The sequence below is a fragment of the Denticeps clupeoides genome, chromosome 13, assembly GCF_900700375.1.
Source record: "Denticeps clupeoides chromosome 13, fDenClu1.1, whole genome shotgun sequence".
In the NCBI taxonomy this organism is placed as follows: Eukaryota; Metazoa; Chordata; class Actinopteri; order Clupeiformes; family Denticipitidae; genus Denticeps; species Denticeps clupeoides.
In genome coordinates this window covers 15,942,693-15,959,910 of record NC_041719.1, presented here as the reverse complement: position 1 = coordinate 15,959,910, position 17,218 = coordinate 15,942,693, and the positions used below count along the sequence as shown (strand labels likewise).

The 17,218-nt window shown below is 40.4% G+C and overlaps 1 protein-coding gene across 1 annotated transcript; it reads left to right on the top strand.

Annotated features, from left to right (window-relative positions):
- The first annotated feature begins 5,534 nt into the window (after positions 1-5,534).
- On the top strand, positions 5,535-12,879 carry dpt (dermatopontin). Its single transcript, XM_029001091.1, has 4 exons — positions 5,535-6,012; positions 11,802-11,927; positions 12,212-12,319; positions 12,537-12,879. The coding sequence occupies exons 1-4, from the start codon at positions 5,732-5,734 to the stop codon at positions 12,601-12,603; spliced, it is 582 nt and encodes a 193-aa protein (XP_028856924.1). The 5' UTR covers positions 5,535-5,731; the 3' UTR covers positions 12,604-12,879.
- Positions 12,880-17,218: the final 4,339 nt, after the last annotated feature.

Genomic DNA, 17,218 nt, shown 5'->3' with positions numbered 1-17,218 from the left:
TGTGTTGGTCTTCAAATTCCCTGATTTCAGTACAACTGTTCACCTGTCAGTACATTTACATGATATTACAGAAACTTCTATCATTACGCTAATCCATCTAAAACCAGATTTTCCATTTGGGCTAACAATCCCAGATTATGTGAGTCCAAATACTTCTGTATGGATATGTTCAACTTGACCCAAACTGGTGTAGACGCTCTGCACATGCTTCACAATTCCCTCTCTGAGCTTTGACCCAGATGTGTTAGTGTCAATTTCAGATAACACCATAGCGACAAGGGATAATCTGCATCTTGTTTGCAAATAAGTACAGCCTACTGCACCTATGAAAAATGCAGAGATGTAAAGCTGTCCATAGTACCTATTTACTGCCAGCAGAACTATAAAATATGTTTGTTTGTTTTTTAGGTCAGTCAAAAAAGTCTACTAATTCTAACAAGCACATCAGAGCAAGTCAGACATACACCAGTCAATAAATTGATTTATTTTCCTTGCATTGTTTGCTGGAAAAATCTGGATATCTGATGCCACCCCTTGGGTGACAGACACTATACGATACCTTCAAAGGTCTTGTGTTGTCCAGTTTTGTTGGCATCTGTGTAAAGACCACATTTCAGTTGACAATAAGTTATTTTAGAAACCAGAAACCCATTTTACTGAAAATAATTCTTCTGTGAACTTCTACTTATTAGAAAAAACATGCAAGCAAATCTGTAAATGTAAATTAAATAAATGATCAATAACAAATGAAACAGCAAAAATCAAATCCCAAACCATCTGAGGTCCCCTTGAGAAAGGTACCGTCCCAACACACTGCTCCCCTGGGTGGCTGCCCACTGCTCACTAAAGGTGATAGGTTAAATGCAGAGGACACATTTTATTGTGTGCACCGTGTTCTGTCACTATGACAAAAACAATCACTTATTTTAATGAACTTGTTTTACTTCATTGTCTATTTTCTTGGTAGGTCTTTATTATATAATGATAATATGATTTCTAGGTGGCGTACTCAATCTGTGCAGGGTTCTCCAGCTGTATCGGGGCTGGCTGTGATCAGAAGGTTGCCCCACACACTGCTTCGTTTCTCTTCTCTTCACTGAACTGTTTGGGAAAAGTGGTGTTGTTGACATGCTAGAGATAAAAAAAAAATCTTGTTAGTTCTACTAATCAAGAAGAGGAAGAAGAAAAGGTGGAGCGCGAGAGTGAGAAAAGAAGACTGAAGTGGCCCAGGAACTCTTCTGAGTGATTACGATCATTCCCCCCTCAGCCCATTATCTCTGCTGTCAACACAGCTCACCGTGAGGTGCCTGGCTACACCACAATGGCCTTGGACACAGCCTCCAAGGAAACATGATGCATTGCTCTAATGAGGTGGCTGGCCTGGAGCAAAGAGCTTTTTTTTTTTTTATCAATGTATGGTGGTCTTTTGATCAGCCTTAATTTCATCAGTGAAGGATTATTAAGCACCAGAGTTCTTAGGGGGTAATTGACCCTTTTATGCCCTTTTACCTCTAGACATTCTGAAACTGTTCCTGTGCATTGCACTGCAAGGCAATCTCATCCACCAAGTTCAGGTGTGAGCGCAAGAGTCCCATGTGACCGTCTACAGTGAGCAACATGATCTCAATTTCATTAGTTGGTGGCTCATTTAAACTTGATCCCAAAAAGTTGCATAAACATGACCTTTTGTGGATTAAGCTGTCTACCCTAACCAACACAGAAGTCTGTGCCGGAACTGACTTTGGATTGGTAAAAGAAGGAATGCTGTTTTGCCTCCCCATCACTGTGCCCAATTAATTGTCTCATTGAAATCAAAGTGATTGCACACGGTGCGCACAACAAAATGTGTCCTCTGCGTTTGGGTAGCCATGAACAGCACCTGGGGAGCAGTGTCTTGGGATGGTCCCTTGTGCAGAAGGTACCTCAGTGTAACCGTGGCGGTTCAGGATTTAAACCCACAACCTTTTGGTTCCGAGTCTGCTAGGCCACTACTGCTTACTGAGTGAAGCTGACTGAGCTGCCATCAAATTCTGAGATCCTGAAAAGACTGTACATCCTAGGAAATATCCTGGCCAGCTGCCCCATTGGACCAAGCATCATGCCTCAGTGCAAACTGTAACATAAAATTGTTTTATTTGTTCTTTAAAAAAGTGTACATAATCCTTAATATATATTAATAACCATATTTTGTTAAGTTTGACAATGTGATCCTTCCCTTTCATTGCTAGTCATCGGTTCCTCAGAAGATCTCCAGTTCACCTGCCTTCACCAAAAACCTAGGGCAGAAATTTGAAAACCAGCTGCTAATTTTTAACCGCAGTTGTACTGACTGATTCTATTACAAACTTGTGTTGTACATCCACAACTTGTGTGCTTCAGGACAATAAAAACTGGCACTGAATCCATTTAGCACCACTTTGTTAAATTGAAGGGTTTGAGGTGGAGAATTGACTTATTAAATCCAGGACCTCTCTGCAATTGTGAGATCCATGGATATGTGAAACCAGAACCAAATGGTATCTTTCATGTTCCTGTCTTGTTCTGAAAGGGGAAATGCAGTACAGATTCTCATTCACTCTGTAATCAATTCAATTCCCATTTGGCACAAGAGCCCATTAAGACATTTTAGGCCAGGGGGTTAAAAAATCTCTCAAGTATGGACATTATACAACAATTGTTCCAAGAAAATCCCATTAATGGAATATTTATGGACTTAAAAGACAATGTGTGCCCTTCCTCCACTATATGTGGTCTCCATGGTTACTCTGGAGCATGAAAGCTCATGCATATGTGTGGTCACAACTTTTAGAACAAATAGGCTCTTACAAGGAAAGCCTGTGCTGCACTGCTAGTGTGAAAATGTATATTTCTGGTTTGGTACAGTCATCATAGGCAGTTTCCCTCAACCTGTACTGCGGCTAAGGACACTTCTAGTGTAAGCTGTTTGTAGGAAAATACAGATAGGATGGTAAACTTTCAGTAAAATATACAGATTAAGAGGTGTAATACAAAAAAATGACTTCAAATAACTGAACAAGTATCAAATAATATAGATGACACTGGCTGAGATGAAATATTTGGAGATAAGAACAGAAAGGGACTGTGAATGGTGCATTTGCTTGATTCTGTTTTTCCTCAACATTAAACACTATTTATATATTAAAAAAAACACATTTGACTCAAAATGAAAGAAGCCAAAACAGGTTTAATGTTCCTTCTGGTTTGCAACAGTGATGTTTTAGCTCTGGCCAAATCTAACACGAACCACAAATAAATTAAATGAACCAAAAACAAAAGAACAAGTATGAATTATGTCAGTTGAGCCAGAGCATTGTCATATATCTCTTTTTACTTACACTTTGATTAATAACAAGTATCAGTTTTTTATATTCATTTATCAGTCTTATTTTGTGGCAGTCACAGTTCTTCTGATCACAGTTCTTTCTGATTGTCAGCTGAATTATCAGTGTAATGTCAAGGGATTACTGCTTTTTGCTTGTAGGAAGAGTTTAGTGATTCATAATTTTCCTCATTCTGCACCAATGTGTTTCCTGTATTTACATTAGTGCTTCTAAAAAGGTAAATGGAACAAGGAATAAAATACCATGAATTCCATTTAAGAAGGCTGGAAAATGTCACAAATTGTTGGAAAAGTAATGCTGAACAAGCGATACTCTTTCATGCTGCAGTGGCTCAGTTTTGATGTGGACCACCAAGAACACAGAACTCACGTAAACTGATGATGTAGGCACTTAGCAGTAGTTAATATGCTACTCCTGCATAAAGGCATGCATGACACTTGCTTCATTTTCCTAATGTGCCTTCACACTAAAGTCTCGTGACGCTTGTGTCATATCTGTGTTGAAGAAATTTCTGAATCAAACATATAGCACTACATTTGAAAGGTTGCATCTCAATGTAATAAAAAACGCACATGTGTGTGTGTGTGTGTGTGTTCTGCTCCTTCCTCCACTGTTCCTCCTCCTGGCCTGCTTTATTTTTAGGCCGTTAAGAATGTGGCCGTTTTCCAGTGAGATCAAAGGCACAGACTGGCGATTAAGACAGATAGACTTAATTTAATTTCTGCCCTCTCTAATTGTTGAGCACAGCTGAGGGGGTCTTTGCCAAGTGGGATTTATTTCGACGTACCTCGTTCTGCCAGCTCTGAGGTAACCCAGTTCAACAGCGTATACTGTAGGGCTAATCATTCACTCATCATTATTCCTCGGCGTAGAACAGTTGGGTTAAACATTCTTCAGAAAGTCATTGTCCTTCATTCATTCTCTTGTTCAACTTTTATTCAAATTTTTATGACTTGCTTTCTTATATCATTGATTTATGAAGTGCGGTAACCACAAGGACATCTCCAATTTTGTCCTTTATCCATTCAAACCTTCCATCATCTTAAGACCAGAGGCTACTTTACAACAAAACGCACACCCTGTGACTGGTAACCTCCACTTGAAGACACTCTGCCCAACCTTTGCCCTAATTGGAGGGGAACAAAGTGTGACTGCCTTGAGTAAAATTAAACTGAACTATAGGGATTTGCGTAGCCTGCGGGTTACAAAGTTTATGGAAGGCCTCGCCTAATCATTGATAAGATCAGTTAATGTTTACATCACAGATAACTTGACGGCTTTTATGAAAGTGTCATTTGGAGCACAGGAACGCTTTTTATTCCTGATCCTTGTTTGTAGATAATATCTTCGGAAGATTGGCATCATAACACTTGCTATGGCATATCTCAAACCTAGAGTTGTTTTGTCTTGACTTCATCACACATTGAACATCCTGACACTTGTTTTTTTTTTACCTATATGGCATGGGGTCAGGGGTCAAAGTGAATTGTTGAATCCAAACTTTTTTTATACTTTTTGACCTTACTTTTCACATTCACACTCACAGTCCTTCAGAAGGTCCAACGCAGAGAGAAGCAGATGAACAGAGACACATAACCAGCATTTTGTCTTAGGGCTTTGTTCTGAATGAATACCGCAGACTTTCAGCCCATTTACTGCCGCAAGTTACACACACTGTCCAGAGATAACTGGATAATTAAGTTGGCTCGGCTCTTAAAATAGCTTCACATGCAGCCTGCCCCGCTGTCTCAAAAAAACAATTAATTCAATTCCCCCTGCAGTGAATCAACTGAGAACAAACAGATGGTTTGAAAAGATCACACCCACAGGACACTGACTTGTTTTAAAAGATGACATGCTCATAAACACAAGCTGATGAGGAAATATGAAGAGCAGTCAGTAGATATATAAAACCTTCGTCAGAAAATTTGTCACTTTGAGAGCGGGCCAAAATAATCAGGCTTTGTAAGCAATGGGACAGTGGGAGTTTGGACTGGATGTTCTCATAACCAATGATGTGTCACATTCATTAAAGAGTTAAACAAATCCACGTCTGAAATGGAAGGGACAAGCTAAATATTTGAGTTACTAACTGTACTCCTTTCAACGCTTGATAAATTGGTGAGAGGCGTCCCTGCTTTCAGGCGCATTGCCCCAAATGCAATTAGATCTGGGAGGTAGAGAGACAGAGGGAAGAAAAGAAAAGTTTCTAACCATAAGAGTCCACAAAGCAGAAAATTATACATTGGCTCTGGATTGCGATACAGAACATCTGGGCGGCAAAATTTCCTCCGAGTGGCTTAAAGGCAGAGAGCAGAGCGAGCCGGCAGCCAGACGCTCTCGCTTTCCAGACAGTCTCGCGCTCCAGGATGACCTCCATTCTCCTACCCTGCCTCCTGCCGATGCTGCTGGCCAGCCTGGTCTGTGCCCAGCCCAATTACATCTACGAGGAGCCGTGGGTCAACCTCCTCCGACAGGGCTTCAACTTCCAGTGCCCCCACGGAGAGGTGCTGGTGGCCATCCGGAGCTACTTCAGCGAAAAAGAGGGCTCGGACCGCCTGTGGACCTTTGAGTGCCAGCGGACGCCATATGGCCTGGGGGAGCCCACCGAATGCTGGTGGGATGACATCAACCGGGCTGGGATGGAGTGGTAAGTACCCCCACCCTAGACCCTTGTTGGTATTTCTTTGAGGCAGACATCAAACGCCTGGTGTTATCTCCGGGGCTGGTATTTTTGGGCGCTGTGCCGTTCCATAAGACACACTCACTGGGTTTTAATGAACTTCAGTCACTTCAGTTGTAATTACTGGTGTGATAGAGTTATTAACAGGTCCTGGTTTTATTTACACATTTTCCCATCAGATCTGTCCAGAGCAGGTGGTGTGTGTGACTGGTCACCATCCTACCTGCTTCAGATGATCAGCCCCCGGTTGTTAGTATCTAAATGTGGTATTTGAGCATTTGTGGTAAATCTTTTTACATAAATACAGATTGTGAGAACATATTGTGAAAAACAACAGAACAAATGAATGAAACAAATTATTTTTTCTTACTGTTGTTATGTTGTAATTGTACTATACCATGTACATTTTATAGTTATTGCAATCTATATGAACACCAAGATTTTATGCCTCAGTCTAAACTGTAGGAACACATCTACATGTTAACAGTACAAAATACTGGCTTAGTTTTTTCATTCACTGTAGCCAGAATGAAAATTTTCAGACATATTAAATCTGCAGGAATTTAATCCTATGTGAAACACACAGTGATTCAGCCTCTGGCACAGTGACTCTGGATTGTGTCACTTATTACTCTCAGTCATCACTCTCACATGCATTGTGAATTCACCAAGTTTTATTAGAGCACAGAGGATGCACTACATCGAAGAGGTCAGATGAGATGTGTTTATAGACCAACAGCTGTTGCTAAAACGAAGCAGGAATTTTTCATTTATACTATTGCATTGGTGTGTATGGACGTCCATATTTCAGAATGCATTTTTCTGCAAATGATAAATTTTACCTTTGAAGGACGTGTGTGAAGGCATAGTTCAGTGATCTTTCTGCTGAAGACAGAGGCTGTACATGTGGCTTGCTGGAGAGCAGCCATGCTCGCGGGTTGATTGTGCTCATATGTGAAATTCCCTGTTTGCTGTTGTCACATTTCAGATCCTCAGCTGTCACTCATTATTGTGTTGGTAATAGAGGAGTGTTGTGATGGAGATACTCTCACTGTGGGCTACAACATAAAGGTGTTTGAATGTATTAACCAGTATTGCTGGAAGTAAACTTCAAAGTGGGATGGGGGTTGGGTGAATGGTGAATTGGGCTGTTAGGACGACCATTTAAATCTCAGTGTCAGCAGGATCCCCTTTCCTATTACATTCTTGAGATCTTAACACATGGAAAATGGTACAAGAAACCGAAAACAAAAGAAAAATAAAGGCCGAAACTTGCTATGCGGCAGTTGGCCAGAACATCTCTGGCTTATCAACAAATGGTATGTTGTTTTCACAGTTTGCTAGCTTGTGAAGAAAAGGATTCTTCTCCCAGTTTAAACCCAGGCTGGAGTCTCATCTCTCTATTTCAACATGACCCCATTTACACACTCCATCTGCTGCTGGTGTCACCATCCTCCACACCGCGCCAAGGTTACTTTTTGAGCTTTCAGCAGTGCTCCATAGTGACATTTTGGTTCTACTACCACTACCACTACTATGAATAATAATAATTATTATTATTAGCACATTTCACACAAGCTTTGCTGCTCACATGACTTAATCTAAAAATTAAAATAATAAAATGGCAATAATATACCAACATGCCATCAAATAAAGTATTTTTCTGAAATACATACAGACATACTTTCATATGGGACATAAATTAAAATCAGTGAAAAATACAGTATTTGGATATACATCATTTTTAATAAGGCCTAAATTTTAACATTCTGGTCTGAATACAGAAAAAAACGCATGAAAATGAGAGAGATGTTCAAGGTTTTATTTGAAGTATGACACTCAACCTTAACTCTTGTGTCTCCAAAACCTTTTCTACTGGAAGCAACTTTCACAAACCTGAGGGTTGGACCACGTAAAGGTCATTATTGCCACACGGAACAATGCCTTTCCTGTCACTCTGCCAGCTCAGACTGGTTGTTGCTGCAGTTAAACCAGGAGTGTGCCGCTCTAAGCTGGTTTGCTGGACTCTCGCACCCTCACTCTCCCCATTCGCTCTCATTTGCTTTGCAAAGGAGGTAGGTGGTGCATAGGCGAGAGAGGGGTGAGAAATGAAGATCGGTGCGCACAGCATGCTGCGTCAACTGACACCACGTGTCGGGAGGCCTGCCAGCGGTTCGCTCAATTGTGCGCATGAGTGCACGACGGTGCGTAAGTAAAAGCCACAGGTAGGTTAAACCGCCGCCGGCAGCCCAGCCTGCCGAATGTGAGCGGGGCCAAGTAACTCCTACCAGAGATGCTTTCTGACACAAACACGGTCAAGCGCCGCTTACTTCCAACTTTTCTCATTCAGGGTGCAAAGTGTTGACCATGGTCTCTCTCTCTCTGTCTCTCTCTCTCCCCCTCAAGCCTGACTGGGCTCACAGTTTACTCCATTATTTGTGGTTCTTGCCTCAGAGTATACCGTTTCACTTTGCTTACGTCACAACAGACCAGGTGCTACCATAATGGGACGCTAACGTGGACGCCGGAACATGAGGTTACAGCAGTTTACGTTTATTAGCTCCCAATGAGCAGCAACTGCATGGCACGGCACGAACAGCCCTGTGGTGCACACACGGGTCGGATGAGCTCGTTTTGCTGGAGAGGGGGCAGGGTACCTGGACGCACATTTGGATTCCTGAGCAACTTTGCCGTTTTTGACAACACCAACACAAATCTGCTCACTGGCTTCATCTGGTGTCAGTGTGCACCAACTGTTAACCAAACCCACTGGGAAAAGTACTGACTTGCATGAACAGACCAAACCATGGTCCAGGACACAGGGGTTGGAGCTTTTTACAGAACTTTGTAGTAAATGCATGAATACGTAAATGATTCGATACGTTTTTTTTTTTTTATCAATAAGTTTAATGTGTTTTGTTCATGGAATCCAGATGTGTGGCAGTTAACAGCTGCTTTACCAGAAGAACCTGAGGCCGTTAAATCTGAAAGTCGTAATAGGCAAACAGGGAAAATATTACGTTTGTCCAGCTTGTGCCTAAATTCCCCTTCATGTTGTGCCGGAGTCTTTATCCAAACTGGCGCGCTCACTCTCTGTTTCCCCCTAAAACTTTCCATGTTGAGTTTGTTGTCCATCTCCATAAAAGTCAAAGCTGTTTCCGCAGACTTTTGTCCGTGTTGTCAACTTTGGCTCAGCTTTTAATACCTGAGGCCAGACACTGCGATACATTCTGACATGTCTGGCTTTAAATGAACACTTAAACACGACCTAGTGCTCTTTGTTATGAACACCCATCAAAACGGTTACTTTTCTTCTCAACTCCAGAGCAGAAGACCCTGACAAGCACAGAGCAGGAAGTGTGTGTTTGCTGCTGTCCGGCGGCTGTGGTCTGGGAACAGATGGAGCCAGAGGCGCTACGCAGAATTATAGAGGGACAGAAATTGAAATGCCGAAATGATGCTAGGAACCCTGTTTGTTCTCAAACCGTTGTGTGGACCTTGAACAGCTGTCAGTGTGGCAAAGGGATTTTCTGCCAGGCTAATTGAACCCAGCATGGATCTCTCAGCCACTGGAAAATCAAATCTCTCTGGGAGACTCACTCTGTGCCAGAACGAGTCACTTCCACCCAATTCACTATCAGCCTGGTTTGGATTATGATCTGCAGTGCATGAGTCAGTCATGCTGGAGGTCATGCAATGAAATTAATAATAAATGATGATAATAATAAAACACTGGCCTTGTTACATGTATCCAGTATAATATACTCTGTTAAAAAATGTAACCCTGTATAGTTATCACGTCATGTATAGATGATCCCACCTCAAAAGATATCATTTATTTTAGGAGCTATAAGATGGAGACTCCATTCACACCCCCATAGGGATGGAATGGAATCTATGGATTGCTATGGAATCTCTATGTCTAGAGCTGAAAACACAATTTTGTTCACAAAATGGTTTGAGTGTAAAAAAAAAAAAAAAGTATTTGAAGTATATCTTTCGAGCAGGCATCCATTAACCCTAAAGGAAGAAAAGGTCAACCATTCCTTTCATTGATTCATTAATTAATTTACAGGTCATGAATTCATCATGAAACCTCAGTGACAAGCATTTAACCTACTAGCAGACCTGTGGTCATTATGTCAGTGTTCTGAATAGACACATCCTACATTGTACTGCATATCATGTGGTCTGACTAGTCAGACACAGACACTTACTGAATACTTACTGTATTTCTTAAATCGTGGAGAGGTTCATATATTAATAACTGGACACAGTATTGATCGCAAATTGAGGGGAGAATCCATTTGTAAGTTGCATTGCATCCTAAAGTGGTACTTAGTTGCTGACACTGACACTGAATGATGGATGCGTTTATTTATAGCGTTTATTGATTATTCACTGAGCTCTGTCCCAGAGAGATATTGTTATGTTCCTTTCAGCAGGTGCAAATGATCACAGTGAAATGCCCTATGGATGAGAAGATGAGGCTCTTCAGGGCGAACCAGGCACCCTCGCTCTGTCCTTATATGATCAGTGCAGTCACTTTGATTTGCAGTGGGGTAGAGATGGCATTCCATTGGGAATTGCCTAACCTCATTCCATTTGGCTCAGAGAAGGTTGCCTGCAGTGTTAGTGTTGCCATGACAAAGAGCCACACCTCAGGGAATAGGCTTGTTGAGGGCTGATGTTGATTGGTCTGTTGTGCCTTTAGTGTCTGTACAGGGCATAAACCCTGGGCTTCTGTTTACATAAAATGCGTGAATGATGGTGTCTCCTTCACTGGTGTAATACAGGCAGGTATGCCTGTGGCTATAATACATGTTTTTCATTTCATAATTCTACCTTTTCTGAACAAGGGAGATCCGGTGATTTGTGACTAGAGCCTTTTCATCCAAATGTCACATGATTAATAGGGGTGGTATTATGATGACCATGTTCATCAAACATGGCCCATTCAGTGGTTCCATCAAGTCTTAATAAATAAGAACAATGGAACAGTATCTGGCTTGAATCCTGCTGTGCATTACCTTATATTGTTGACCAACTTTAAAGGTAAATTAAAGGTAGCATGCTGTTAAAGTGCACTTCGGAGGCTGTGGTAGGCAGACATAACTCTAATGTTTGTCACATATACTGTATCAGCAACCATTTTGAGTCATTCGCTGTTTGTAACCAATCTCCAATTGGTAAAACTTTTTCATGTAATAGGAAATTGGTTTTCACTTTTGTAAATTTGTTTTCGCATGTTGTAAATTGTTTCATTAAATGTTCATTTGTTTTACAAAATGTTAATTTATTTTATTAAATTTTGGGGATTTTTTTATCAGCTTGTGGGAGCACATTTCCATCATTCAAGTTCCACCCTCAGGTTCATCCATTGTTTAACATTTAGAGCTTAGATTTAGATAAACAAATGATTGCCCATAAGCCTTTAATTATTAAAAGGGCTTGGTTTCTTTCCAACCAAGTTAGGGACTTTAATCTTCTAAGAAGTGAAACTTCCTGACGTAATTAAAACGTGTATGAACATGGGAAACGGTACTAATTGGAGTGCTGAATAATGACTTTTTTCCTCTTTCAACTGGCACAATGACAGTAATTTACAGTGGCTTGGTATACTGCATAATGTTTTTTAAGTAGTATGTTTGAAAAAAATAATATAATTAACAATTAATATAGCTTGCATTTGTAAAATCATGCAACAGTTTGTACGTCTTTTTCTTATTTGGTAACCATGCTTGCCTTAAATACAGGTCTTCAACATGCTCCAACAACGGGTTGGTGGCCGGGGTGCAGAGCCAGTACTTTGATGCTGTTCTGGACCGTGAGTGGCAGTTCTACTGTTGCCGATACAGTCGCAGATGCCCATACTCTTGCTGGTGCGTGAGAGGTGAACTGTTAAATAAACCCTGAGTTTAGTTGAGCACCACAGTGCTTTGTGTGCTTGTATCAATCATTTAGGGTAAATTTCAGAGGAAGGCTCAACCATAAGCATAGCATATTCCTTAACATTTAATGTAATGTGAATGTGCTTTCAAAAGCCAAATTTGTCATGCACATGTAATAACTTGACACGGCTCTATGTAATTGTGATCTCCAGCAATAAATACTCTGCGGATGTAACAGGTGCAGCTCCTTAGGCCCCTTTATATATTCCCTGCAGGAAAACTCAGGATATCCCCGAGTACTACCGCGAGGAAGGCGAACTGGTCATCCCCAGCTATGGCTACTTCATCCGAGGTGCACAGACCACTTTCAGTGGCGTACTCAGGTGGGCAGATATAGTTACTTTAGGAATTTTTTACATTTTAGCATTAAATTCCTTAAATAGTTGCCGCTGCTGAAACCAGCATGACAGCTACTGGCTGAACTTGTTTTTAGATATTTTTTTTACCAGCTACTAGTTTAGGCAAGCTGAATATCTAGATTAAGCACAATCAGCCAAGACAACATGTGCTGTTTTTATCACAAATTCTCTTCTCTTACAGAGATCGGCAATGGAAATACATCTTATGCAGGATGACAGAGTTTGACTGTGACTTTGAGAATTTTTAAAGCAAATACCACACATCATGTGGATTTTTCACTACACAAAAACAACACACATACAAGTTTGCACAAGTGTAGTCATATAAACCACTTTTATTGCTAACTGGCACGTTGTATTGTTTTACTGTCTTCTATTACTGTCTATGTAAAGGAACTTTTATACCCAGTTTATTGACCTTGTTATCAAACCAGGCTAGTGAAGCTGGCTAAAACACTGTCCTTCCCTCAATAAAGTACAGTATGAAATCAATGTTATTAAGAAAAGGCAATAAAATAGTTGTTAGCCCAAATAAAATGTGTGGTTTACATTTTTTTTACTACAAATGTAACTAATTGCATTATATTAGGGGTAATAAGGAACAAGCTGAGAATTATTTTGTCTTAAAAGACAAAAAGTGTGAGACTTTAATAGGCCAAACAGCTTAGGTAAGACGTTTTGTGTGTGAGTGTGAAAGATCTGTGGAACAGACGTAAGACATAAGTTCTTGAGATCATTTGTTCATTCTGAAGGCATCTATGAGACATCTGTCATTGTGTAATTGATTGTCACATACCATTTAAGGCCTGTATTCCAGATGTAAATGAATGTCATGATAGAATTTAAATGTTTATTAAGCATCAAGTGAAATAGAATTATTTATATTTCAGAAATAGATTAAAAATTAAAAAGGCCTTTATTACAACAAATATAAGCAAACGCAAACGGACATTATACAAATGGACAAGTATGCTTCAGAACACACAAAGGGAGACAAATAACTACTAACAAACAAAATACACTAGCCAGCTCAAACCATAAAGATTTCCTCCATACAAAATAAACTAGAGACAAAATGCCTTCATCGCTATAGGGAGTGAAATGAAAACGTGAAAGTGATCGTTAGCACAGCACCCAGTGCACCCAGTTCCCTGAGGGAGCAGTGGGCAGCCATGAAAGTCAACTTTTTACGATTACAGGTCAGTTTCCTTACCTGCTAGGCCAACCACTGGGAATAACATAATGTAGTTCTTACAGACATCCAAACAGTATCCTGAAGCAATGCCCATATTTGATCAAAATGGTATATGAGTTTAATTTTCCAAGAATAATGTCAACAAAAACATTTAACATTATATTAAAGATGTCATTGCATTTACAGAGGTTACGTCGCTTGAATTATTACTGTATTATTGTAGCATCAAGTCTGCTGACCATCCAATGAGCAAAGCACCGCCCCCACACACTGCTCCCCGGGCGCCTGTCATGGCTGCCCACTGCTCACTCAGGGTGATGGGTTAAATGCAGAGGACAAATTTCACTGTGTGCACCGTGTGCTGTGCTGCTGTGTATCACGTGTGACAATCACTTCACTTCACTTCATATTGTCACCAGATGAAAGCAAACCATGTCATTCAAGTTTTTATTTTCAGAAGTAAACAAATACCTGACATTAAATTTATACAGCAAACAGACTGCTAAACAAATTACATAAATTATTGTCTCTGCATTCTGTGTTACAAAACACTGGTCTCCTTCAATATTACAGAAACTTTAGATATCTGAGACCATGACCATGATGCAAGTGACCAAGAACAACTAATCTGATCTGAATTATTATCTGATTTACATTCTGGTAGCTGTATGCCAAAAAGAAAATAAAAAGAATATTATGTATGCACCTCTATTACATTTTACATTTCATACTAGGATTCATTCCTTTCAAAATTCTTGTGCAGTAAAATCACTGGGACATAAATCGCCCTAAATCGTCTGCACTTGTGTCTCCAGTGATATTGGTATATTGTAATTCCTGCTGCCTCTATCTCTGCACTGCTGTCTGTGTGGCTTGGTGTTTTCACTACTTACCTGTACCAAGGTTTAAGAGTAGGATGTCAAAGGTCTTTGGTGCAAGTTTTAGCTTTTTTTTTTTTTAAATAGTTATTAAAAATAAATTAACCTTGGGTGTCTCAGACCTAGTATAACTTTTTAAGGCATAATTCCCAGCAGTGTAGCCTGCAGCTGAACAAGGACAGACTTGGATGGGGTCAGTGGGCCACATGCCTGGGCCACAACAGGGCCAGATGCCTGCTCCCACCAACAGTACGAAGGCCACTGGGACCAGACTGGGTCCGCTGGCTCTGGCTGCGGTTTATTTATGGCAGCCGCTGTTTTACGGCTCTGGGTTAAGCATCACAGAGCAACGCGACTGCATCTATGGTGCAGACCCCCTTCGAATGAGCATTCACTTACAGCAGAATGCGTGGTGAGTCAGATGTCTATGAGTTCAACCTTCCAGTTCCTTTAAGTTGTCTGCTGGCTCTCAGTTCACCCTTTCTCTCGGTTTTAATTATACAGGGTTAAACGCAAACGATTTCAATGCAAACACTATTTAAGCTTAAATGTCTGTAATTATGGCTTTTTGGAGGAAAGAAGGGCTCTGTCAGGCTTTAATTGCAATCATTTTTGGAACCTGCAGTCACTACGATGTATAATTATGGAATGATCGGGATAGCACCGTTAAGCAGTGGGGGACCTACATTCCATTAACATTTATGGCATTTTTAGGCTACAACCAACCTTAACATGTCAAGCCGGAAAAGAAAATCTCCCTCTCCACAAACTTTTTACAAGAACCAACTTGGGAAATTAGTACAGTGCACTGTGTGGTACCAGCACTGTGTGGTTGAGACTTCTGTTAGCAGATGATATTTGTACAGCCCACCCTAGGCAGCTTTTTATCCTGATCTCAGATCATCAGAAAGATAGGTAGGTGACGTGTCATTAGCCATGCTCCACAGAAAGGCAAACGCAGCCAGAGCGATGAGTGAGACAAACAGGATACCTCCGAGGGTAATTGGGGTAATTAGCTCTGTGGACTATAAGTGGCTCATGCTTCATACTGTAATTCTGTGTGAAAAACAAGATTAAGCCATTAAAACGAATGGATGTTGCAGGGCCCTGGCTGTTTTTGAAAGAGCCCAGCACTGCCTGGACGAGAAAAGAGGTGAACACCATGATTTTGTTCGTTTTGGTTGGGGGTTCTGGAGCCTTGTCTTCTCTGGTAAACATTGCTGTTTAAAGCTGAATGTTGCATGTTTAAAGAGAATTTTAATTTCATCCTGCAGCAGAAGTATCTGAATTGTTCAAAGTAGTTTATTTCCAGTTAAGGCCGAAGTGGGTATGGCCAAGGATAGAATGTGAAGAAGTAAAGAATCTCAGGCTTGCACTTACTGTTGTCAACCTGAAGGCTGGAATGAAAGACTGATCATCTCAAAGGGTCTTAGTTTCATTGCCAGATGTACAAAAGTAACTATTTGAAATGATGGTCATTATGTTCACCACAGTGAATCAGTGTTACAAATATTATTATATAATCAGTATTACAAGTATTTTCCTATAGTTTGCAAAACACATGGGAAAAAAATGGATTACTCAAAATGAAAAACATTACTAAAAGAGTGCCTTACTTTATGATGTGTGTGGCATTTGAACAGTATGATTAGTTTGTCTCGATCTGGAAATGTGATCCACATGAATGGCACTGCACTGCACAAGAATACACGTATGAATTAAATCATAATTATAAAATGACTTTGATGTTGTTGTTGTTTTGCTGCTAAGCAGCCAGACCTGCTAAGTGTGTATCTGACCGCTAAGTAGTGAAGTGAAGTGTCCAGACACATTTTGCAAGCATTTCTTCTTCTGGCAAGCAGATGTTGCACTTCACAATAATGTTGTGGCCTCCTTTGCCCTGGATGAATGTGAAATTATCCTTGAATTTCAGCTACAGAAGTGTGGACATGTGTGCGTAGCCTAGTATGGTGCAGACACAAATTTGCAATTTGTTTTAAATCAGGAAATTTCTTTTAAAATATCATCATGAAAGTATTGCCATAAATGATGAATAGTTTTTAAGAATGTAACTTTATTCTGATTACAACTGATTTCATGAAATAGGTATTTAACTGTAATGCTGTATGTACTTCTAGCCTCCCTTAGCATGAAACTACAGCTTTATTTATTACATATCCCTCTTCTAGGGATATAAAACGTGCATGTATCAATAAGTCTGGGTCTTGCATATGTATTCCAGTCCCTAGTCATCTCACGACTGGATTACTGTAACTCCCTTCTAGCAGGTCTACAGTATGTTATGTGTATTTATGTTGCAGTTTATCCTGGACCTTAACCTCACCCTGACCCCATCTCTAAACATAACCAGGATGAACAACAAAAATGGGAATATCAGATTATGCATGTAGGTATCTGCACTTGGTCAAGCAAGTACATTTGTGCATTTGTAAAGGACACAGAAAGGCAACTCCGAATTAGAATTTCCTTCTGGTTCGGTCAATGAGCAGAACAAGAAAAAATGAGAAGTCAACTAACCACTTTCACTGCTATTTTTCAATTGAACATTCTAATTTCTCTGAATGTTATTTGCTTTGGTTTTTCTCCTTTACTTTTGTTACAATTGGCCAAACATTTAGGAAGCACTTTCCAAAAGTTAACAGGGTAACACACTCGCCTATGAACCAGAAGACCCAGGTTCAAATCCCACTTACTACCACTGTGTCCCAGAGCAAGACACTTAACCCTAAGTTGCTCCAGGGGGGGACTGTCCCTGTAACTGCTGATTGT